This window comes from Anabrus simplex, chromosome 1, assembly GCF_040414725.1.
Source record: "Anabrus simplex isolate iqAnaSimp1 chromosome 1, ASM4041472v1, whole genome shotgun sequence".
Classification (NCBI taxonomy): domain Eukaryota; kingdom Metazoa; phylum Arthropoda; class Insecta; order Orthoptera; family Tettigoniidae; genus Anabrus; species Anabrus simplex.
The window spans coordinates 1,075,727,271-1,075,754,418 of NC_090265.1; the positions used below are offsets into that span (position 1 = coordinate 1,075,727,271).

The 27,148-nt window shown below is 37.7% G+C and overlaps 1 protein-coding gene across 4 annotated transcripts in view; it reads right to left on the bottom strand.

Annotated features, from left to right (window-relative positions):
* rb (adaptor related protein complex 3 subunit ruby) overlaps positions 1-27,148 on the bottom strand; it is a 196,266-nt gene that overhangs the window by 88,065 nt on the left and 81,053 nt on the right. For all 4 annotated transcript variants that reach the window (XM_067137184.2, XM_067137185.2, XM_067137186.2 and 1 more), the window contains 3 exons: positions 18,576-18,649; positions 17,998-18,218; positions 12,276-12,525 (listed from right to left, as the gene is read on the bottom strand). In XM_067137184.2, coding sequence (XP_066993285.2) covers positions 12,276-12,525; positions 17,998-18,218; positions 18,576-18,649 — 545 coding nt within the window. The remainder of the gene's footprint in view (positions 1-12,275; positions 12,526-17,997; positions 18,219-18,575; positions 18,650-27,148) is intronic.

The window sequence follows — 27,148 nt, forward strand, 5'->3', positions numbered from 1 at the left end:
ATGTAACAAATTGTGTTTATTTACCTTCATTTCATGCCCCCAAATACTTATACTGACCTATCTGTATGAAAATAGCTATATTTTTGAGAGGTGCTGCCGCTTAAAACCCTCTCACTAGTAACTAGGCTGTCCGGCTCTGTGGCTAAATGGTTAGCGTGCTGGCATTTGGTCACAGGGGTTCCGGGTTTGATTCCCGGCAGCGTCGGGAATTTTAACCATCACTGATTAATTTAGCCGGCATGGGGGCTGGGTGTATGTGGAGTCTTCATCATCATTTCAACCTCATCACAACGCGCAGGCTGCCTACGAGTGTCAAATACAAAGACCTGCAACTCTGACACCTCCCGGCACTAAAAGCCATATGCCATTTTTTAAATATAAGAGGCTAACTATAGAAATGTATAGCTACACTAAATCGTTAGAAATTGAGTCTAATTATTGTCGTCTTGGCCGCCTCCTACTTCTCTTACCTTCCATAACAGAGTCCATTATTATCCTAGGTAACCTATCCTCCTCCATTCGCCTACCATGACCCCACCACCAAATTACAAGTAACATGCAGTAGGAGAAGTTCCAATTTACGCTTTGGACAATTTCTAGTCATTGTAAGATAATTTCAATTGCTTCCTTGTACACATTGTAAACTATGTAAATATTTGTAAAATTGTAAAATTTCTTTTGCATAAGACCATTGTATTTAGTTTTAAGTTCTAATGTTTAATAGGTTTAAAGACTTGTCCTTAAGATTATTATTAGGCTGAAGATGCCCAAAACTAGGGCAAAACAAGTTCCTAATTAGTGTTTGTAACTCATGTAGGATTTAATCACTACAGAATATAATTGTATTGAATAGGTGGACACAGTAAATTTTATTCTTGAAAGAATTTTCACCACCAAAGCCGGTTTGTGCGTACAGCTCCATCCATCGAATTCATTCCTAACTTAGCTTTTATCTCTTCATTCCAAGTACCCTCCTGCCATTCTTTCCACCTGTTTGTACCAGCAATCATTCTCGCTACTTTCATGTCTGTTACTTCTAACTAATGAATAAGATATCCGGAGCCAATCCAACTTTTGCTCCCGTAAATCAAAGTTGGTCTGAACACAGACCGATGTAAAGATAGTTTTATCCAAGAGCTGACTTCTTTCTTACAGAATACTGTTGATCGCAACTGCGAGCTCACTACATTAGCTTTACTGCACCTTGATTTAAACTCATTTACTATATTACCATTCTGGGAGAACACATATCCTAAATACTTTACTTGAAATCATCTACCTGTTCCAGCTTTGTAGCCAATCTGAAATTCAATTCTGTTGGATTTTTTACCTACTGACATCAATTTAGTCTTCGAAAGGCTCATTTTCATACCATATTCATTGCACCCCATTTTCAAGTTCTAAGATATTAGACTGCAGGCTTTCAGCACAATCTGCCATGAAGACCAAGTCGACAGCATAGACCGGACTGCTTACTACATTTCCACCTAACTGAATCCCTCCCTGCTACTTTATACCTTTCAGCAGAGGATCCATGTAAACTACGAACCCCTTAAGTATCTTGAACCAAGAACTCATTCTACCATCAACTCTCACTGCAGCCCAATTGTCAACATAAACGCCTTTGATTGATATTAATAATCCCATAGTCCTCCAGTATGGCGACCATCTTTTCCCTCGGTAGCCTGTCATATGCTTTCTCTAGATCTACGAAACATAAACACATGTCTATTTCTCTCGTAGCATTTTTCAGTTACCTGGCGCATACTGAAAATATGATCCTAACAACCCCTTTGTGGTCTGAAAAAAACTGGTTTTCATCCAACTTCCTCTCAACCACTGATTGCACCCTCCTTTCCAAGATGCCAGTGAATACTTTGCCTGGTAAACTAATTAATGAGATACCTCGACAGTTGTTGCAATCCTTCTTATTCCCTTTCTTATAGATAGGTGCAATTACTGCTTTTATGCAATCTCAAGGTACCTTACCAACACTCCATGCTAATTTTACTACTCTATGAAGCCATTTTATCCCTGCCTTCCCACTATACTTCACCATTTCAGGTCTTATTTCATCTATTTCTGCTGCTTTCACTTCCTCAAGCGTAATTTCACCAAGATCATTTTCCTCCTCCCCATGAGCTCGGTTGCTCGCGACACCACCAGGAAGATAAGATTCAATATATTCCTTCCACCTGTCCAATGATTCCCTGGGATTTCTTATGAGTTCACCTGAATTACCCAAAAACATGGTTCATTTCCTTTTTCTCTCCCTTCCTAAGATTCTTTATTACTGCCCAGAAGGGTTTCTCTGCTGCTTGACCTAGCCTTTCCAGGTTATTACCAAAAACTTCCCAAGACTTCTTTATGGATTCAACAACTATGTGTTTCGCTGTGCTTCTTTCATCTACGTATAATTCCCTGTCTGCATCAGCCCTTGTTTGGAGCCATTTCTGATAAGCCTTCTTTTTACGTTTACAAGCTGCTCTCACTTCATTCCACCAAGATGTTCGCTTTATCCCATCTGTACACACAATTGTTCCTAGGCATTCCCTTCCTGTTTCTACTACAGCATCCCTGTATGCCATCCATTCTCTTTCTATATCCTGAACCTGCTTATTGTACTGTTCGGAACTTCTCACTAATCATATTCATGTACTTCTAATTTCCTCATCCTGGAGATTTTCTAATCTTATTCGTTTGCAGACAGATTTCACTTTCTCTGTCCCAGGCCTAGAGATACTTAAATCACTACAGATCAGTTAGTGGTCTGTATCATTCAAAAAATCTCAGAAAAACCTGTACATTCCTAACAGATTTTCTGTCGGGAAAGATATAGTCTATTATGGGTCTGGTACCCCTACCCTCCCACGTGTAGCAATGAATAGCCTTATGCTTCAAGAATGTATTAGTAACTGCTAAACCCATAATAGCACAGAAGTCCAGTAAATGCTTCACATTCCTATTAGACTCCATACCATCCCCACATTTACCAATCATCCTTTTATATACTTCAGTTCTATTTCCAACTCTCGCATTAAAATCACCCATTAGCACTCTGTATCATTCAAAAAATCTCTGAAAAACCTGTACATTCCTAACAGATTTTCGGTCGGGAAAGATATAGTCTATTATGGGTCTGGTACCCCTACCCTCCCACGTGTAGCAATGAATAGCCTTATGTTTCAAGAATGTATTGGTAACTGCTAAACCCATAATAGCACAGAAGTCCAGTAAATGCTTCACATTCCTATTAGCCTCCATATCTTCCCCACATTTACCAATCATCCTTTTATATACTTCAGTTCTATTTCCAACTCTCGCATTTAAATCACCCATTAGCACTATCCTATCCTTGCTGTTGACCCTGACTACAATGTCACTCAATGCTTCATAAAACTTGTCAATTTTATCCTCATCTGCACCTGCACATGGTGAATACACTGAGACAATTCTCATCCTAATTCCTCCAACTGCCAAATCTACGCACATCATTCTTCGCTCATTTACGTGCCTAACAGAAACTATGTTGCGAGCAATAGTATTCCTGATGAACAGCCCTACCCCACATTCTGCCCTTCCCTTTCTAACACCCATCACGTACAATTTATAATCTCCTATCTCTTCCTCGTTATCTCCCCTTACTTGAGTATCATTTGCTCCTAGCACATCCAGATGCATCCTCTTTACTGACTCAGCCAGTTCTACTTTCTTTCTTCCATAAGCCCCATTAATATTGATAGCTCCCCATCAAATTCCATTTTGTTCGCCAAGTTGTTTCCAAGGAGTCCCTCGCCTGTTAAATGGGAGTGAAACTTACTCCCATAGGTCCGAGGCTTGCTCAAAATGTTCTCAGCTCGGTAAATTCGTGAAGCAAGATGCTACCCTACTTACATGTAGTCCAAGTGAGGATCTCTCCTATAACGGGTTAGGGAGCACCGGTGGATCATATAGTACTAGCCGCCTGAGCACAAGAAGGGCCATGACTCAGAATATGTCCGAGATGCCCACTCCCATTCTGCAGCAACTGGTATCCCGACTCTCAGGACCACTTACTAGGCCACTCAGCCATTGCCGATGGTTCACGAACTAGGACATGACTACAGTAACTCACACCATGAACCATACCTTATTAGTAATGTAAATGCTAAAACATTAGGGGACTAGTTTTGACCTCTTTTGAGGTCATCTTCAGCCAAGAAAACTAAAAATTGGCAAGTTAAGACATGAAAAATGGATGAGTGTTAAAGTTTTGTTATACAACATGAAGGTTAAAATGCACAGTCTTGGTTGCTGTACATCGTTGAGTTATAAATCACATCAATGTTCCATTCTAAAACGTTGGATAAAGTTTCACCATTTTAGGCTTGTGGCTGAAATTGTTGGCACTGAATCACACAAATCAAAGGTTGCTACTATGATGCAACCTTTGATTTGTGTGGTTCAGTGCCAAGCAGCAACCCATCATTTGTGTGATTCAGTGTCAACAATTTCAACCACAAATCTTAAAAGGTGAAACTTTATCCCACGTTCTGAAACTGAACCTTGACGCGATTTTTAACTTGACGATGTGTAGCAACCAAGACTGAATTTTAACCTTCATGTTGTATAATGGAACTTTATTTTAACACTCCTTCGTTGTACTTTCTCATGTCTTAACTTGCCAATTTTTAGTTTTTTTGGCTGAGAATGACCTCAATGGAAGTTGAACGCTTTTGTTTTTACATTACTAATAAGCATTGAATAGGTGGAACCTTTTTAGCATTTTCATTGTGAATGTTTTTCAATATGGATCATTATGAAAATCAGTGCTTAGGATTCAGAAGAAACTCTCAAATGTTCACGAGGAAGACTTCTCCAATAATGAAGGTTTGAATTTAAGAATGCTGTATAACAGAGACACCCGTTGAGGTTAACCCAGAGCGGCTAGGCTGACGTGACGTAAATGCGGGCAGCTTATGTAACAAGCATACATCACAGTGAAGCAGGAGAGCGAATGCACTTTGCAGGGAAGAGAACAGTGACATTCGATTGTCATTATGAAGGTCTCCTCCACTACTCAGCGAAATGCTGAATGGGGTAGAGTATTCAAGAAAAAGAATATAAACACACTATAACTGCAAGAAAACCAACCTTTTCAAGATATTCCAGTTTAATTTATACTGCACTCGATATAAAAAGTCAGTTTCATTTTCTTATATTTATACATTCCAAGAAAACCAACACATTATAGTATTTGTGTTACAATTTACCAAAGTATAGGGTTTAAGCGTCCAAGCTACGATTTACCATTCCTTGGATAGGAATGGCAGTATTTCCATTTCTTAAAAAGTAACATGTCCGCTTCTATGGTTAGTATGATTAGGTGTCACCTCCGGAGGCCCTGGGTTCGATTCCTGGCTCTGAATGGAAAAATCTAAATTCCCATGGATGGAATTAGATATTTTTCACCAATAGAGCATGTCAAAAATGTCAAAAACATATCAGATGTAAGGCTTTTCAGGCGTTTGCTCTATTAACCAGCATGTCGTCTTAGGTCTGACACTAGACTCATCAGAGTGAGATGTGTCAGACTCTACCCACTGACGCTGGGGTGTATGCAGGTGAACTTATTCTTTTTTACAATTTTCTTACGTTGCAATGACACAGGAGGGTCTTAAGGCGAGAATGGGATAAGAAGTGGCTAGAAGTGGGAAAGAAGTGAGCATGACCTTAATTAAGGCACAGCCTCAGCATTTTACTGGTGTGAAAATATGAAGCCATGGAAAACCATCTTCAGGGCTGCCGACAGTGGGGTTCGAACCCACCATCTCCCGAATGCAACCTGATAGCTACATGAACCAAACCACGCAGCCATTTGCTCGGTGCATTCCTTGTACTACTGCAACCTTAAAATATCGCTCTCTTGACAATGAAACATTTAAATGGCTATGGTTGAAAACTGGCAATCAAGGTGGTTTCTGCCGTTTCTGTCGTGTTCCAAGATGTTTGAGCTCTTACCCACACTAAACACTACAGGTCTAGGATTATATGGGAAGCTGTGGAAATACGTAAAAATCCTAACAATTTCAACAGGGATAATGACTATCAATTAAGTAATATGTTACATTAAGGACTTATATAGGTAGTTCTCTTTTCTGTCCTTTCACTATTGTTTCGGTTCGGTGTTTTCTAAATTTGTACATTACTCATCACCATGTGTTAAGTGTCATACTTTCATAATGTGTGTACACCTGTTATGACCTCACCGACCAACTCACATTCATTAACCTCTGTTTTTTCTACACACTTTCTTTTCCATTCTTCAGATCTGTTCTATTCTGCTATCCTGTGAGTCATTCATACCACTTTATTTTATTTTATTATTTCTATTTATTTCTTCTATCACATTCGTCCCTGAATCGTCTGAAGCACTTATCACTTCGCAATGGACATAGGATGTAAAATAAACATCTTAATTGGAGCTTAGATGGTGTTGTAAGTTCCCACTTGGAATGCTAATGTATAGTGAGCCATTTGGTGATGAAAGAGTACCATTTACTATAGACCAATGGTAAAGCATTCTTAAATTCAGTCCTTCATTACTGGAGATATCTTTCTTGTGAACAGTCAAGATTTTCTTCTGAAGATGCAGAACAAAGTTCTCTGCGAAACATAAAGAATTTCGCCCTGTTTTCTTGACATGCTAAAAGCCCAAAAGCTCATTATCATCTCTACACTATAATTCTAGTAAGAGCTAAATTTCTAGAGAGATATTTAACCTACTACATAAATATTTTGCAGTAATATAATATGCACGCTAATTTAGAATAAACTAACTACACTACAATAACTATAAACTGCATTCAGATGTATCTCAAATACAAAGGGTTATTACTATGCCCAAACAGAAATGGAAACTGCTTAAAAAAAAAATGAAATTCAGAAGAATTATACAAGGATTACACCACTAAGCTAAATACGCAGACAGATTATTATAATTATGATTACAATTTACCCTACTATGCTCTGATAGAAATGAAAACTGCTGTTTAGTTAAATGCTGAAACAATAAAAGGGTTCACAACGGTAACACACGAAAATAGCAGGCAAGATACTATCTATGTAACTACACTACAATTCACAACTGCAATTCAGCATATCGTAATTATAACAGGTTTACTGAAAAAATAGAACTGGAGTTAAAACTAAATAATTGATACTTATTTAGGTTATTACAACGTTTCCTTTTTTTCCACTATTTGCTTTATGTCGCACCGACACAGATAGGTCTTATGGCAACGATGGGATAGGAAAGGCCTAGGAATGGGAAGGAAGCGGCCGTGGCCTTAATTAAAGTACAGCCCCAGCATTTGCTGGGTGTGAAAATGGGAAACCACTGAAAACCATCTTCAGGGCTGCCGACAGTGGGTTTCGAACCCACTATCTCCCAGATGCAAGCTTACAGCTGCAAGGCCAACTCGCCCGGTATCATTATTTTTCTATCTACATGCTAAGGAAAGAGAAAATTTTTACCCTACTAGACAAATATTATGCAATGATACAGTAAGCACGATAATTTCTAGTAAGATAACTAGACTACAGTAATTCTAAACTTCGTTTAAGCATATCCTATTTACAACTGTTAATTCAAACATTAGAAATGTAGTTAAAACTAAATTTTATTAGAAAGTATTTTCATTTTATTCCTACAAGCTTGCAGAATTAAAACTGCTCTTAAATCCCAAAAGATCAAGGGTGCAAGCATGACGAATAGAAGAACCAAGTGTGATGACTCAACCGTTATAGGGTGGTAGTTTGTGGACCCGTCACTGGGAGCACTGCAAATGACGGTGTCCAACACGTGCTTCAGTAGACTGGCAAACCATGTGTAGGAAAGTGCGGGAGATGTTATTGTGCGAGATATTTCAAGTCTATAAGTTGAATTTTCTTTGCTTTCATTTCCTAAACTCAGTTCATTGTGTGTTGTGCACTTAAAGCACGTGTGTTATGTGGCTCGATTAAATTAATAGTTCAACATGCGGTACTGTTTTGTGCCTGGCTGTAAGTCAGGCTATGGTAGAGTAGTTAATGGGATTAAGATTCTTTTCACCACCGAAAGATATAAATAAATTTGAAAAATGGGCCAGAGCTATTCCACTGAAGGGTACTGTGTTAACGCGTAATAGTAGAATTTCTCTGATGATTTGATAGTACAATCAGATCATTTTTTCGTGTATGGTGAAAAAGTGGTTATGTCTCGTGTGAGATGGAAATTACGCCCAGGAGCAGTGTCTCACATTTTCCCTGATTTGCTGAAATACCTTTGAAGTGAGATTAAGTCCCGTGAAACTCCCAACAGGAAAAATAATCTAGACACCACTAGGAAAAGAAGAAACAAGATTGAAGATGGGAGTGCATCAGCGAACGGAGAATTAAAAGATCAGTCTAATGTTGATCAAAATTTGGGTTATTATTGTAGTGTGCTTTCTGATGCCGAAAAGACCTTTCCATCACCATTCGTTTTAGATTCTAGTCGATACATTTTGAAGTTTTAATTTTAATTTGCATTTCATTGCACCTAGTACCATTAAGGGCTGATGACCTAGCTGTTAGGCCCCTTTAAACAACAATCATCATCTTTCTAATAGCTATATCAGTGTTCGAAGTGAGTAAATTTCTTTTCGTGAGAAAGCTCTTCCTTGCTCGTGCTAGTCTGCATGTTATTTTGTCCTTCTGCCATCGTTAGTTATTATTTTACTACCCAAGTAACAATATCCCACTACTTCTTTCTAAGTTTATTAAGTGTTCGCTGTGTGCCCATTCTCTACGTTACAATAATCAAAGTACATTTTCAATTCTCTCCGAAATAACAGACTCCGGTTCAAGCAATAATGAAGTGTTTTAATACGCCCTTCGAAAAGTATATGTGACATTCTTTTCTAGGCCGAGAAAGTAATTAGTGAAAACTGAACTCAAAATCGATGTGAGGCGAAATATCAAACATTGATTGTATCGATTCTATAGACAAAATTTCAGTTGATCCTTCAGGAGCTGGCTGTTGTCTTCAACATGTTATGGATGTAATCCCCAGACTTGTTTATCATTATCTGAAGTGCCGATTTTTCTTCAGAATTAAAGAAATCCGGCGAGATTTACAATCTCGAACATCCGCCAAATCTTCATGCAAGCTTTCGAAAGTCCAGTAACGGACAAACTGAGTTGGTGTTTGTTTTAATATGCTGGGAGTTATGTGTTATTTATGTATATGTACACTCTAATAACTTGTGCTTTTCGCAACATGTGATGAAGGTCGTAGCTCTTATTTCCCTGTATGATATTTTTTCATTGTTCTCTGCCGTGGTATTTTAATTGTACTCTCTCTTTTTTTTTAATAAAAGACAGTGTATATATTTATCAGTTACGGAATAATACGTTTCCTGTGTCACCATTCCTAAGGCTAACTGATCGGTATTGTGGACCTACCATACTCTAGCGCTGCCTGGCGGGGCGCGCCTGAACTCGATGAGTCATCACACTTGGTTCTTCTATTCGTCATGGTGCAAGTATAAATTATGGTGGAGACTTGAACTATCTACTTAGAACTACAAATAAGTTATTGGAATACAGGAATCAGCTGATTATTATTTTTGTTTTTCTTAACAACACAATAACTTGGTCAATTGGTAACTAAGAATGCAGTAATTTGAATATGAAGCTAATTTGATTAATATACATGATAATGTATATCAAGAACACAAGTAATATTACGTCAAGAAAAACAGATTCGATATATGGACTCGCACATAATTACAGTAGTTGTTTCTAGTGGTTTAACCACAAGGGTAACACACGAAAATAGCAGGCAAGATACTATCTAACAAAATATATATTAAATATATTGTTAAAATATTTATTCAAGAAATGGACAATACTTTAATTGCATACATGTTTTCATGTACCATAGTCACTTGATCATTCAACACAAATTTTTAAAAATGTTTTTATGTATTACAATCACCTTGACGCTCACGACAAATTCGAGATGTTTTAATGTTTTAATTAAAAGTTATTTTACGAAGATGGCCCAAACATAAGGACACAACATTTTGCACTGAAAAATATAGAATTTCAAAATAATAAATGCAATATGAGAAATTAAAAAATCTTGATTTATCCACCTATTCAATACTACGTAATCCAATCTATAAGACTGATACAGGTTACACTAACAATGTAGACATGTTTCAACCTTTTTGGGCCTTCATCAAAACATATAAGACATTAAAATAATTGACCACTTGACTAAGCTAAAAAACCTCTTTTGGAGAATTACAATGTTAGTGTTCAGTGTCTATATTGAGACATTAAAGACACTGCATAATAAGCAACATGATAAATTAAAAACAATCTCCTTTAAAAAAATAATTCAGTGTTGATATTAAAATGACATGCTTTGTTAAAATATAGTCTTGACATGTACTGTTGAAAATATGACGAAAAGTAAAATGCAGCTCTGTACAGTTCAACTGTATTTCCGAATTCTAAATTAGAAGTCAGTATTTTTTGTTTTGACGATCTCAGTACTACTGTCAAATATGGACAGAAATGATGTGCGGTAACTAACCTTCTAAAAGTGTAATAATTCTCTTGAGAAAAAATTGAAATTTTATTGAAAGGATGCAGTTTTGAAAATGCAATAGGGTCAGTCATGTTGGTTGGTGAAGTAAATTGAGAAAATAAATCTCATTCGCAGCCAGAGTGAAAGTATGAATATGGACTGAATGAGTGTGTTACGTACCAGTAGTTATCAGGACATGTATGAACCAGAGGAATGGCATACTACTTCCTGCCAATATTCAGGCAGGCTATTTTACATCGGTAGGTAACTACCTTAGCTCATGCAGTACGCAGCAGTAATGCCATCTATTGGATGATGAGTGGCAGCAGAAGAGACTTAGCACATCAAACAACAATCACTGTAATGATACTGTTGATCAATCTTATGGGCTTTCGATAGGCCTCTGTTCGCTACTGCTTCTTTGAGAAAGTGAGTGCTCTGCATAAACAATTAAGCGTGGCCTTATGTGACTTCCTCTGACTGGGACAGTACCTGTCTGAAAGTTCATGACAGATTACCTATCAATTCCTAGTATAGCCCATTAGGCTAGAAGAGAAGGCTAGGGGAACAACAGATGGGGAATCTGCCACCTGGGCGACTGACTCAAATGCAGATCAGTAGTGACTGAATCATTGAAATTGATATTGTAGGTCTTCACATTTCGTTATCTTCCAACTCTGTGATATTAGGGCATCCAACATGAAGTGGGTCCTCCTTCCTCCTTTCATAACTCCCTCTTGACTTATTCTTCAAGTGACTGTGCCTCCACAACATTTCCCCCCCCTCATTTTGATACTCATCTTCACAATTTTCCTTGTTGATATGGGGTGATGACACCTTAAGAAAAACACAAAAAAACTACCACATCACCAGCTAACATGACTGAACAACATATCCATGTTAGCAATGCTCAGTGTTGAGGTGGACTATGCAACAAAATTCTAAATTCATGAATATATCCATTACAGTAAAACTGGAGACAACATAAATGATCGAAAATTGCATTCTATATAACTTCTGTTATGTGGTATTTATCGTGGGTTACTTGCTTTACGTCCCACTAAAGACTTTGATGGTTTATGAAGATGCCGAGGTGTCGTAATGTAGTACTGTGGGAATTCTTTAACATGCCAGTAAATCTACTGTCACAAGGCTGACATATTTGAGCACTTTCAAATACCACCGAACTGAGCCAGGATCGAACCTGCCAAGTTGGAGTCAGAAGGCCAGTGCTTCAACTGTCTGAGCCATTCAGCCCGGCATGGTATTTATTAATAGAACCAATAAGAACGTAGATATATGAGAATGAAATTTTAAGCTTACGCCTAAATGCCATTCAGCCCAGCATGGTATTTATTAATAGAACCTAAACTACCATCTCACTCAGCGCGAATAAAGTTATTGATATCCCAAAGTGTAATGCCCTATTTCCCAACTTTACATACATTTTCATTCTGTTCAGCCATTTTCACATGATGAGCACACATACATGCATACATAAATGACAGAAAATTAAAAATTGCATTACCTATTTGCTGCGGACATGAACGATGCAAAAATACCATTCTTTTTAAACCCGATCAATGCACAGACAAAATTCTTATTTTATATGTGTAGATAGATGTTATCAGTCTAGCTATAATATTCATATTGAGCAACAGGAAGAAATACTAACCTTTAAACTTAGACTCTAGGACAGGAGCTGGTTTTGTAGCAAGAAATATCTTCTTAGCATGTTTGGAGAGTTTGGTTGGTTCAGTAGGAAATATAAATTGCCGCAGGAACCTTGCCCGATCTCTAATATCATAGTTCATGTCGTATCGGGCTAAACTGAATACATACTGGCAGAGGAGCTTGGTCTGCTTTGGATTAGTTAAGTACAGCTTCACTGCAAGGTTGAGAATTTGAAGCTTCACTATGTCCTCCTGCAGAAACAACAAATTTAGGAATCATTATTACAATCTTCCCTTCCCTCAAAGGCATGTCTACATGTGAACTTTTATTTGCTTGCGAGGACACAGGTTGACTGCCAATATATTTCCAGATATAGTAAGGGAGTTCCAGCACTGTTTGCAAGATAAAGAGGAATCCATTACAAACACCAAATATGTTCCATTTAAGGGTGATTAAATCAACAAAATAAAAGGGACATTCATAGGAACCTTGAAGAGTAGGTAAAAAGGTAGGACATATTTGTTGTACTGAAGCTATGCTCTTTGACATACTTCAAAGACATCAATATAGAAATACTGGTAAGTAATTACAATATTGCTATGTAGTTCATGTTACAGTTGACAGAGAAAAATAATGTAAATGATAATTTTATCATTAAGAATGGAAAGAGGATTAGACAAACCTCCAGCTGAATTTAAATATCAAATTATTCTCTGGAACATAATTTGTTAAAAATATGCTCATTGGTGTTGCAATTTTTCAAGTAGCATAATGACTTAAGTAATTTCAGTTTAGAATTCAAAGTTTATAAGGACAAGAGAAATATGCATAACATGAGTATGCTTTGCTCAATTTACACTGCAGGCCATTTCCTGAACAGACAAAACAAAGAACTGGAATCACAGATAAGGCTTTTTGCAAATGATATTATACTCTATAGAGCATTTACCTGGTGTGAAAATGGGGAACGATGGAAAACTATCTCCACGGCTGTGGACAGTGGGGTTCAAACTCACTATCTCCCCAATGCAAGGTGATAGCTACGTAACCCAAACCGCACAGCCACTTGCTCAGTTTAACAGGATTTTAAACAGGATATATTCATACGGTTACGAGTACGAAGCGGATTTCTATGACCTAAAAATGTATGAAATACGTATGCATTTATAACCTAAAAACATAAAGATATGACCTATAAAATTCAAAATATGACTTAATAGCATCTGCATTACATACATAAACATTTTTATTACAATTCCTAACGGCTGCAATTACTTGGAGTTAAAATAGTTTTAATTTTCAAAATCATTAACTTAAAAATCAAATGTAATGCTAAATAATCCATAAACTCATTAAGGTTACACTGAATACTCCTAGGAAAGGACAGACTCTGTGGAAGATAGAAACACTACAGTTACTTTCACTGTTCAATATTCAATCAGTTTTATGTTGTACACAAAATGTGTGTTATGTGAATGAAGTTACCATATCGGATCTAGTTTCTATTATCAGGATTGTTGCAATTATGACCACATGTATCTTAAGATTGTTGAATGAGAATCCTCTCCTGTTGTTGCTGAGCATCGTCTTGTAGGGAAAACAGCTCCTTTCTACATCACATGATAACGAGAGCGTACTTGAATTAGAGTTAAATCACTTGGAGAAAATTCTTGGAAATCTGCAGATGAAGCATTTCCACAAAGATTGCCACTTATTCTATGCAGGTACAAAAGTCTGCTATTCTTTTCAAGTACATTTTGTTGTTTTCTACACACCCTAGATCCTACTGATCCTTTCACATGCTCACACACTTTACAGAATAATATCGCTCCATCCGTACTGAATATATTTTCACCAAACTCACGGAGATAACTAAGCAACTTCTCACTAACTAAGACTTTCATTTTAAGCATATCGAAAGCAACTGAATGACTGAAGCTCCTTCAATAACCAAGGTCATTCAGTGTGTTGAAGGAGGAAGAGTGAAGGGTGAAGGAGAGAGAGATATGAACAATGTAAAATAACTGCAGAATTACCTCTGCTTCCATGTAAACAATAGCCTGGTTTCCAGGAACTGACCCAACCAGAACACAATAGCTCTTACCTGCTAGACACATTCCATACACTTCTTTTCAATGGTCCTTCAGTAAAAGTATATTCCTCAAAAATAATTTCTAGAGCTTACTCTGAAGCTCATAAAACAAAATTCAAATGAAAATGACCAAAATATGTTATATTGAGATTTCCTTCAAAATATGCTAAAAAAAGGCTTAAATATACATTTATATAGCCAAAAGACCTGTTTCATTTCGATTATAGTGCTTGGAAACGTGTTAAAAATCCAAGACTACATGATATAATGTTAAGATATGACTTGTCATAGAAATGAGGGTATTTAGGGTTTTCAGATAGGATGACGAGAATATGCATATGTTACTGATAAGACTAATGAAAATATGATACCAGGGTATGGAACCTTCACCAGAATTTCTTGATTCGAGAACTGGGAAGGATCTAAAGGAAAGCAGCACATTTTGTAGACTGATTTCCGACAAAAGAGTAGTATTACAACAACACTGCAAACCTTGGGCAGGGAAGACTTGGGAGTAAGGAGGCTTAGCTGCTCGACTAAGCGGTATGTCACATGTTATGAGTCTCATTACGATAGCCGTATTGGAGTACAGAATGTAAAAGTTTCAAACAAATTTATTAAAAAACTACCATTCCAATACTTTACAATCTTTAAGTTTAAAATACAAATATTACATATATGTTAAAATGGGACATGTTTCGCTTAGGCTTTAGATTAAGTATGGCTGAAGATGCTTAAAAAGCCTAAGCAAAACATGTCCCATTTTAACATATATGTAATATTTGTATCTTAAACTTAAAGATTGTAATGTATTGGAATGGTAGTTTTTTAAAATAAATTTGTTTGAAACTTTTACATAAGCGGTATGTTTCGAACTGTCAGTGGAGAGATGGCGTGGAATGACATTAGAAGACAAGTAAGCTTGAATGGAGTTTTAAAAGTAGGAAAGATCGTATTATGAAGATGAAGTTTGGAATTCAAGAGCAAAAAAATGGGGCAAATATTAATTTAATGGAAGAGGAATTGGGATGGGAATAATTTACCGATTTCTTTGAAATAATCTAAGAACTGATTTGATAAATAACTGAGAGGGAATCTGCCACCTGGACTATAGCCCTAAATGCAGATAGGTGGTGACCGATTGTTTGCTTTTTACATTTAAACACTTTCAAATGCCACTGACTTCACCTTCAATCTTGGGAACAAACGAACGAGGATTAACCAACTGTGGCACTGAGATAGGCAATCTATCTTGTCTATAAGGACAGGTAATGTCTAAAATAAAGTACTTCTGGAACACAGTTCGATATCACTACAGATGGCTCAATAGAACCTGCTTCCCTATTCACATTCATAACTACTCCTGAAACACTCTCTCTTAAGAAAATTTCACCATTAAAACTGTCAGGAGACTACATGCCTATGCACCATTTCCTATTCTCAGACTCTTCCGCACTATGCACCAATTTACTTCTTAGTCTCAAGTATATCCAAACCTGAGTATTAGACAGCTTTAAGTGACAAACTTTGAACATACTGTCCTTCCACATCCATTGTTAATTCCCTCCACCCACATCCACCAGAATGTGCATCTGTATGCAGTTCCACTAAAGGGTTGAACACTAGGATGTTTCTATTGCATAGTTTTCTTTATGAGAAGCATCTTTATCTATTTCACCTCTCCCAGTTTTACATAAAAAATGTAATACACAATACCTACGTACACCTTCAAATGTTGTAATGCAACCCTATGCGAGCAAAAACATCCCTAAAATATATATTATTTGCAGTGGCGGTGGGCTCTCAGGAGCACATGAGCACGTGAACACCCAGTTCAAATGCATATTCACGCAATCTTGGATAATATTCAAAATTGTTTCCTCTGTTTCTACCTGATTTTGTCAATCGATCGTAAGTATTCGATTTATATCGAAACTCCGTTACACTGACAAGTGTTCGTTTCGATTGAGAATGCAGGAAGCACACTGGAGATTTTGCTACGAGCCTGAAGACTATACGCATGTGCATGGAGATGACGTCATGGTTTATCCACAGATATCTCCATAAGCGAGGAACACGGTAAGGTGTGTGCCTTTCAGTCTACAACTACCCTTAAACAAGCAATAGTATTACAGTTGACCACCTCACCTGTTACTGTTGGCCACAGCTCCTAGAAGTTACTATTGCATTACATTGCCGGAAGATTTCGCTAGTAGATAATTCTGAACAGGGTTCGTAAAATATTTGCTTTAAATTGTGGGCGGAGAATCGTTTCAGTTTCAGTTAATTTGAGTACTGATAAATGAGCTATTTGCACGCACTATGTTTAGGCATGTTGTCATACTTAGATGGACAATACAGCATTGTAGCAAAGTTGCTGTGAATTTTACTTTTACCGAGCTAAGTAATGAACCTGCCAACCTGGGGTCAGAAATCCGCCTGAGCCACTCAGCCCGGCAGTCGTTATTTTAGTTTTGTTGTACACTCAGTGATTAGTCTCGGTACAAGGAACTTTTAGTTAAATGATTTAAGTGAGTTATTTTGTACTGATTTGCATTCTACTTTGGTATATTTGAAGACACACTTTGTTGTGAACCCCCTGAAAATTTAGTCACGGGCCGCCACTGATTATTTGTAGTTAACAATGCAGCCATTACAAATTCTACCCTGCTTATCTTAAAATCATTTCATAATTGAGGTTTTAAGAGGCAGAGTGGACTAACCCTCCAGAAAATGTTTCTGTAACATGAAGAATTAAATACTTCTACAATAACCTGGACTGAGCATATCATAAACATGTTTTTTCAATTGGGGGATAAAATTTAATGGAGTTTGGTGTAATACAAAGAATTATCTTTACGTCAAATTTTGTCTTCTATAAGTGAGTCAGTCAATTCTGATTAAATTAAATACCGGGTTAGTCTGTTTTAGTTTGCAGGTTAGTCTAGTGATTAATACTGTATGACAGAAGTTGTTTTGGTACAGGAATGCTGAAATAATTGCACTTTTTCTCCGTAACCAATAATAACTTCGTTGACAATGACAATCAACTTAGTAAACAAATAAAGGGACAAAATGTGAACTTTTTATCAGTTAAGAATGTAAGAAGTATGATGTAACATTTTGGTTGTTTAAATAGTATGTAAATTTCATCCCTTTATATTATCTAATGTAGCTCAAGATGGCCCAAAGAAGCTAAAACATGTCCTAATTATGTAACAATTTTGCAATTTAAAAATTATAAAGAAATAAGTTGTATTAACTAGGTGAACAAATATATTAAAATTTTTCTATTCCATTGTAAATTGTCAATATGGAATCACGATGAAATTTATCATATGGAATGAAACCATTTGCAGACTGATCAAAATGAATGCGCGTTTCATGCAAAAATGGAAAGTGATAGACCTGAATTCACTTTACAATACAAAGCTTCTTTCATACAGCAGGTTGGTAAAAAAAAAAAAAAAAAAAAAACCTGAAATCTCAGGATTTGAGGGTTAGTCCACTCTGCCTCTGAACGCCTCACATTGTATAATGCATATTTCCTAAGTCATTCTCTACTTCTTCATCATCCACTGCTAAATTTATTAATTTCCTTGGTAATTCCCCATCAATTAAATGAATTTACCTCATTTATGAATGTCTTTGCCATTTTACGTAACACATCTGGAGCTATCTTGGGGACTCGATCTGAATATTCTCCAAGCAGCCACAAAATAGAGGCTCGAGCTTGTGACACAGTTATAAAATCCACCAACTTGGCCATGTGGGTAATGATGTCCTTATGCTCATTAGGTTGTGTCTGAAGCAACTTCTTTATAACAACAACACTTTCAGCAACAACCGCTTCTACAAACAGAATATTAAGCATGTTATTCAAGCTATTTGGAGTTATTTGAATTCAATATTTCAAAATTATTTTTCACAAGGCTAAGTAAAGAGAGAGACGTATGAAACCAAACCTTGCAAAAGAGCTGAATTGGTGGGAAAAAAAAAAAAAAAAATACATTCACAATAAGGAGACAGCAATGAGATGATATACTCTGCTCAAAAAATCTGCAACCTTTTGCATTAAAATACTTCTTTATCAAATGAAACTTATATAAATATAATTCAGAGATAAATGAGCACTGATATATTAGCTTTAATCTTGGTGGTTGTTGCTGTTGAGCTATTTTTAAGAGAGAGAGAAAAAAATCAACTCACCATCTCTGTTGGACAGCAAAGCGACTAAACCATTCAAACAAATGTCAGTGACTTCTGAAATATTTGATGCACACCTGGAAGAGATCAAAAGACACAACTTTTAAGTAACCTATGTTATTATGTTGATGAAGATTTTCTGTAGATTTTAACATACATTGGAATCACAGTATTTTGTCATGAGGGGTTCTTTAACATTACTGAGAATCTACTAACACAGGACATAGGTCTTCTCACATTCATCATCATTTCTTCTCTCCAGCAAGCCGGGTGTGGTTGTGTACGAGCCTCCTCCAGTTTGTCCTGTCCATCCACAGATGATGTTCATATTTGCAATGCCAGTTTACATCTCTGATTTCAAGGTCCTTGAAAGTCTGCGTCTCCCAAACATCACAAGGTCTTCCTCTTTCTCTCTTTCCAGGAACACTGCGGACAAAATATGCTCGAGGAGTCCTATGGGGATCCAACCTTTTCATGTGACCATACCATTGCAATCTCTTCACTTCGAGGCTCTCCAGCAAGCTTCTTTCCAATCCAAGCTGTTGTTGGATATCCACATTATTTACTTATCAATTTTTGTTTTTTGTAGACAAGAACGAAATAACTTCATTTCTGTTGCCTGAAGAAGACTCTGAGTGGATCCAGTAAGTGTTGCTGCTACCAGACCATACAACAATATAGGTATAAGATATATTTTGTAAAAGCTGATCTTGGAAATTAATGGAAATGTTTCATCCCAAAGTATTTGACGTACAGCGTGATAGAATGTGGAAGCTTTCTGTATTCTGTTGCTAATATCTTGATGTATGGTATTGTCTGAGGACAGAACATTACCTAAGTACTGGAAGTTGTCTACAATATCCAACTCCTCATCTCCAATTGTTGGAGAGTTTCTACTCATGACCTAAGGTTGTAAAAGTTTTATGCCAAAGATCTAGTCTAGCTTAAAGTACTTGCGCTTCTGTCTCACTTCATAGCATTACATCATCAGCATAAACCAGGGCATTAGTTGCTGGATCCTTTCTTTTAATTGCTTATAAAATTTCATCCATTATGATTATGAAGAGGAGTGGTGAAAGACAACTTCCTCGCTGGACTCCACTCTTCATTTCGAACCAACCTGACCTTCCATCTTGGACCTGGACACATCTCTTGGTTTCATCACATAATCGCTGTACTCGTGCTATGATGCCATCTGTACTCATGCTATGATGTCATCGGGCACTTTCTTATGCCTCAAACATTCCCATATATGCCCAAGTGGTGCAGGGTCATATGCTTTCCCGATATCCAGAAAAACAGTTATGAGTGTTTTACCTTTCTTCCAATGATTCTGATAGAGCATTCTGGTGTCAAAAATGAGGTCTAAATCCATGCTGTTCCTCCTCAAGTGTAGGTTCCACATATTTTCTAATCCTACTCTCAAGGATGGATTCGTAAATTTTGAGGCCATGTGACAGAGTTACACTTCTGTAGTTGGTACATTTCATCCTTGGTACATTTCATCCTTTTTCAGCAAAGGTATGACGACTCCCTGCTTTCAGTCATTGGGTATTACATTCCCTTTCCAAATTTTGTTCAGTAATCTGTACATCCACTGTTGTCCAGTCTCTCCAGGTGCTTCATTCATCTGATCCAGTTGACTTGTTTTTCAGTTCAGATACTGCTGTCTCCACTTCCAACCTGTCACACTATTGGTATTTGTGCTGCAAAAATCATAAGATTCATCGTCTAAGAGAGTGATATTTCCATCACAGTTCAGTAAAGTTTCAAAGTGTCTTTGGAACTCCTGTAAAATTTTCTTCTTATCTCTAGTCACCTCACCATTAAGAAGTTCTACAGGTTCGACAGATTCAGTTCCAGTCTTTCTACTCTTAACAATTCTGTATAACAGTTTCTTACTTCCATCCTGTGTTATTCTGGTAGCTAGATCTTCCTTGCATTTCTGCTTTTCAGCTATAACTAACTGTCTGACATGTAATTTTTTCTCTCTGTAAACTGACAGATTCCCCTCTATTACATGATGATTTCCCTGTATTCTTGCTTGATATAGGGCTCTTCTTGGACAGTTTCTGTCACTGACTGCCTTTCTTAATATCATTCCACCAGCCAGTTTCTTTAGGTTTTTGTATTTGGCTCTGTCATCCACATACTTCCTCTGCTGTACCTACCACAACCTTCTTTAGTGTGTCCCATTCTTCATCTACCAATTTTAGTTCTTCTCTCGGAAACGATTTGCAGACACCTTCCCTGAATTCTTCCTTTACACTTGGCTCGGAAAGTCACCAAGTTTTATTTTTGGGACTCTTCTGTTACAGACTCTGGGAGGTCTTTTCTCTGCAATAACTGTAACCAGCAGTCTCTGGTCTCTGCCATGGTCTTCACTTGGAATGACCTTGACATCATTCACATTCTTCCATACATTTTGATCTATCAGAATATAATCTATTTTTGAACCGTTTTTATCATCCCAGCTATAACTTGTGATTTGATGGCAGTCCCAGGTTGTTTCTCATGCATAGGTCTACCATATATTCTCACCCTTTATTTCTATTTCCCATTCCATGAGGGCGCAGTGTGGATTCATATACTGTTCGTTGTGAGTCAACTTGTGAATTAAAAACACCCATTACAATTAGATTTTCATACTCTGTGTGTTCTTCCAAGTTATTAAGGAATTTGACCTTTTCCTCTTTTGAACATCCTACCTGTGGGGCATAGACTTGGATCACATTAAGGCCCTCTTATATGCTACTGGGCCCTGGGAAATAACCTAGGGAGAGTCTCCACAATCATCTTGAGACAATGGCAAAAAGGAGGTGTGATGCGAATATAAGAACTCAACTCTTAGCATCTCTCACCTCAGTCCTCCAATTTCCAACCTACTTGCAACCCAATGGAAGGCTGGGTAACCAACCCCAGCGGGAAACTGGGTTGGTGAGCCAATGGATTTGGGAGCAGTGGAAGGCAACGGGAAATCACCACTGTACTTTTCTCTCGACAACACCAAGTTGGCTTTGCTTAATTCCAAATGTTCCGGAGTAAGTCTCCCAGTCGGATCTCCGGGGGGAGACAGGATTAAGAGAAGCCCCTATTTTATTCCGTCAAAGTAAATTCTCTATGAGAGTTATTAGAAGGATTGCAACATGGAACATCCGTGGTGCCCTACACCCAGGGAAACTCGCAATAATAGAAAGAGAAATGAGTTCACATGATGTGGGTATCCTTGGCCTTAGTGTGACTCTTTGGAAAGGACATGGGCATTTTGTAACTCATGGAAGGAATACTGTGTACTTTTCGGAAAGAGATGATATGAGTCGAAATGGTGTTGCAATTGTTGTTCCTGAAAAACTGAACAATACTGTCCTAGGCTATGAACCCATCAGTGATAGAATCATTACCATCAAACTGAATGCTTCCCTTGCAGGATTAATATTATCCAGGTCTATGCTCCCACAGCTACAGCATCAGATGCTGAAATAGAAGAGTTCTATGAACTATTAAAACATACCATCAATCTGTTTGCAAATAGGGAAATAGTAATAATCCAAGGTGACTTCAATGCTAAGATTAGGGACACTACTAGAGACACTGACATCAGATCTGTGATTGGTCGTTATGACATAGGTGAAAGGAATGAACGAGGAAAACAGCTACTGGAGTTTTGTGTTGACAATGACATGGTAGTTTGCAACACCCTCTTCCAGCACCACCCAAGGCGTCTGCACACTTGGATATCACCTGGTGATAGAGTCAGGAATCAGATTGATTTCATCTTGGTGGGACAATGTTGGAAGACATCTGTTCTAGATTGTAAGACCTTTCCTGGAGCGGAATGTGGCAGTGACCATAATCTGTTGTCCATGCAAATATGACTAAAACTAAAGTCACCAAGAAGATAAGAGCAAGGCAGTTTAGACTCACTAACCAGGAATCTCTTGCACACTTCGGGCAACTTGTACGGACAAAGCTCCCAGATTTGCTACTAAAGGAAGATGAATCACCTTGTCAGACATGGGACAGAATAAAAGAGATTGTCTCCTCATCTCTCCCAGAGCCAGCTAGGAGGACACCGAGTGCAAAACATCCCTGGATATCAAACAAGACTTTGCAACTGATTGAAGAGAGTAGTAGTCTGAAGAAACATGGTATCCAATCCATTCAGGATGAAAATAGGTACAGGATCCTGTGTAGAGTGATACAGCGTAATTGTAGGAATGATAAATCACAGTTCATCCACAGCGTTTGCAAGGAAATAGAACAAAACCAGATCCAAAATCAAACAAAGGATCTCTTCAACAAAATCAATAGCATTACTCATCAATTTAAACCTCGCACATGGTGTATAGAAGACGAGAATAGACGGCTAATTGGATATAGAAAAGAAGCGCTAGAGAGGTGGAAACAATACTGTGAACAGCTATACCCTGGAAGAAATAATGATGTAACAGTCCAGCAACCAGGAGGGCCTTCTGCATTGGAACCTTCCATTCTACAAAGCGAAATCAAGAACGCCATTAACCATTTGAAAAGAAACAAATCCCCTGGACTGGATGGTATTTCTGGAGAGATGCTTAAAGAAATGGGTGAAGAAGGTTTGCACGTGATGCACTCATTGTGTAATAGGATATGGACGATGAGAGAATAGCCGAAAGATTGGACAAGCTCTATCTTAATCCCCTTGCACAAGAAAGGGTCAGTCAGGACGTGTTCCAACTATTGTACAATTGCTCTGATATCTCATGCAAGTAAGATTTTATTGTACATCAGAAATCAGCGCCGTAAGTCTTACATAATGCCTCACATATCCATTGAGCAAGCAGGATTTGTTGCAGAAAAAGGAACACGGGAACAGATTTTTAATATGAGGCAAATAATTGAAAAATCTCGTGAGTTCTGTGTTCCTGTGTTAATATGCTTCCTTGACTACAAGAAAGCTTTTGATTGTGTTGTCTGGAATAAACTATGGCAGGTTCTTGGTGAATTTGGCATTCCACAACATCTAATATCATTACTGAAAAGTCTGTATGGAAACAACATTGCAACTATAAAGGTAGATGGCGACGTTTCAGAATTTTTCAGTATTTTGCAAGGTGTCCGACAGGGCTGCATATTATCACCTATTCTATATAACATCTATGCTGAATATGACTGGATTGGAGGCATATCAATTGGTGGACGAAAAATCAGTAACCTGCGCTTTGCTGATGACTAGACCTGGGATTTTAGGCTCTAAAAAAATTAGTTTTAGGCACCTAAAATAGGCTTTTAAAGCAAGTAAATAGGCATTTAAAAGAGAAAATAGGCACTTAAAATATGTTTAAAAAATGTGTGGATGGGCAGGAAATAGACTTTAAAATATTACAATATTCACTTAAACTGTAACGTGATACTTTCTTTACTTTAACAAGTGTAGTATCCCTATTCTTAACCGAAATAACTGCAAAATTAAGACAGAATAAAAAAGACATTTAAACAATATAAAAAAGTCATGTGTAAAAAAAGAGTTATGGATTATGTGATATATCATTATCAGTACTGATCTAAAACCTTAATACTAAAATCACTGTACACAATTACAGCACTGTAGGCATCCAATAACGGTGTAAACGCGAATGGAGTATGTGTTTATTATTTGTGAGGAACATTCCTATAGTACTTTCATTCGTAGTTTGCTTTACAGTACATAACAATAATGTTATCCAAATTTTCCACAGTCAGGCTGTGTCTTTTGTCTGTTAAAATCATTTTGAAAGCAGAAAAAGAGCACTCCACACTCACAGATGTTAGAGGGGCATAGGAAAATTTACCCACATTTTTCAATTCAATTTCACTTGGTAAGTCTACCTTTTCCCCATCCATTACCTGATGTACCATTTTCAGCACTGAAAAACCTAGGTTCTTCTGCAGTACACTAGACCACTTGTCTCTTATTTTATCCCCTACCTTGCCCCTAGCACTTTATGTTATTCTCAGCTTCCTCAATTACAGAAAATTGCTGTTTGAGACGGTTTCCGTTTTCCTCCATTTTTGTAATGGTGACTGGAGGAAATGAAAAATTTGCCTCAATATAGGCAATGTCTCTCTGAACACTGGAACAATCATTTAACAGCTCTTTGACAGACGACAAACATGCAGAGTTGTCCGTTAAAGGCAAATTGTCTATCACAGTCATGATTTTCTCAAGATGTTCTGCATAATACAGGGCAGCTTCCATCCAGGAACCCCAACGGGTGATGATTGGCTGTAGTGGAAGGGGAATAGAGGGAAGTTTCCCTCGAAAGATGGCTATTCTTGATGGAGCCTTACAGAACACTTTCTTTATTGTTGAAATGAGAGTACTTACTGCAGGAAACTCGGCCCTAACTGTTTATGCGACTCTATGAAAGGCATGGGCCATGCAAGTAACATGAATTAAAGAAGGATAGAAAGTTTTGAGGAGAGGTGCAGTGGCAATCATGTAGGGAGAAGCATCGGAGACAAGGAGAAGGACTTTAGAATCATCAGCACTCCCAGGATACAACAATTGCAACCCCTTGTTGATGAAGTATGTAATGCTTTGACTATTGACTTTCTCAAGCTGTTTAGAGCAAAGAAGGTGAGCGGTAGATGCCTGATTGGGTTCCAGTTTCCTTACTATAAGGTTAGCAATGTACCTGCCCACAGAGTCAGTAGTTTCGTCCAGACACAACCATATGCAAGACTCCCCAATATCCTCCCTGATTGACAAAATTACCTCATTGTAACAAATATCTAAGTAGTTTTTATTTAATGTAGATGCTGATGGAATGAGCTGCTTGGTGTATTTCTGTAAAAAATCTCTGAAAACCAGATTATGCATAGCATTTCAGGGGATATTTGCTGCAACTAGGGCTCTACACATATCAGCATAGAAACCATTATGGGTTATAGGAGATACGGTATAGTTTGTGTGAGCAGAGTCTATGTAATGTTACTTTTCATGGCTGCTTTCGCTTTGTGACTGGCAGTATCTGCATGCTGCTTAAGGTGGCATTTTTTCTCACGTGAAATCTAAACCACAATAAAGTGATGCCAATTAGAGACCAAGATGAGGAATAGAAAAGGTGAGCTATTGAATAAAATTTGTAATTTTGAACTATTTAAATTAAGCCATTAATACTCTAAAGTTAATTAAGAACAAGAACACTACAGTCCCCGAAGGGCGTCGGCTTTCAATAACGGTTGCTGCCCAGCTCATGGCCTGCAGGCATTGGGTGGCGTGTGGTCAGCACGATACATCCCTCAGCCGTATTGCCTTGCCTCCTTGACCCCTGCCCACTGTAGCTTCTCAAATCTCCTCACGACGCTGGGTCAACACCGTTCCAGACCTCATAGATTTCTGAATTACTGCCAGTACTGGAAATCGAACCCAGGTCGCCTGGACTAGGTCTCTACAATTAATTAGAGGAGCCAAATTCAAAACCTTAGTTTTAGATTAACATGAAATTACAGAAGTTAAATTGTATTTTAAATGTAGAAAATAGGCATTTTTAGGCACTAAAATAGTAAAATAGGCTCTAAAGGTCCAAATAGGCATTTTAGGGCACTATAAAACTCTATTAATGTAAGGGATTTATCATGAAACGTCAACATATTTTTAAAAAATCATGTTATTTCGTAAGGAACAAAATAGGCATTTGCCTTAAAATCCCAGGTCTACTGATGACACAACTCTCCTCGTCAGCAGTGAAGATGAACTTGCAGAATTACTAGCAAGGGTAAAAGATGCAAGTTTAGAATATGGGCTAGAGATCAACCTGAGCAAGTCCAAACTAATGATAATTGACAGAGCAGCACAGATCCATCTGACAGGTCGATTAAGGGAACTGGAAATGGTAAATGACTTTATATAGTGTCAGGAAGGACATCCAGTTGTAAAACATGGCCAAGTGCATACGTCCGACACATTTCATACCCATAACCGTGCCAAGGTTTGGAATAATAATAATAATGATGATGATGATGATGATAATAATAATTTTCAAATGATTTGAAGGGAAACCAGAGCTGAGCAGCTCTAATGGTAGAGCAATGGGCTTCTGCACTCAGGTTGTTGATTCCAGCTCAGTGTGGTGGTATCTGACGGTGCTCGAAGTTTTGTGTCGGTAGATTTAATGGCATGTAAAAGAACTCCTGCGGGAAGAAATTCTGGCACTTTAGCGTCTCCGAAAACTGTAACAGTAGTTAATGGGACGTAAAACCAATACCGTAATATTATTTATTTGTGGTTTGTGGTGTGGGTTCCAGAAGTATAGTTCTAATTTGTTACCCATAACCACATGTGACCAAGCAAATGGTACAAATAGACAGGACATGGGCCAGTAATGGAAATGAGCGAATATGTATCGAAACTTACCGCAACTTCTATACTGAAAATGTTTATTTTAATCCCACATATAACCACAGCTACAACATGTTCCGAGACATATTCTTCCCTTTGCTCAGCTAACTTGGACTACGTAGTACACAGGTCATTGCCAAATCTATCTGGCTGTAAGTAAAACTAACATCCTGCTTCAGAGACATTTACAAAAGTATGCTAGCATTACTTTAGC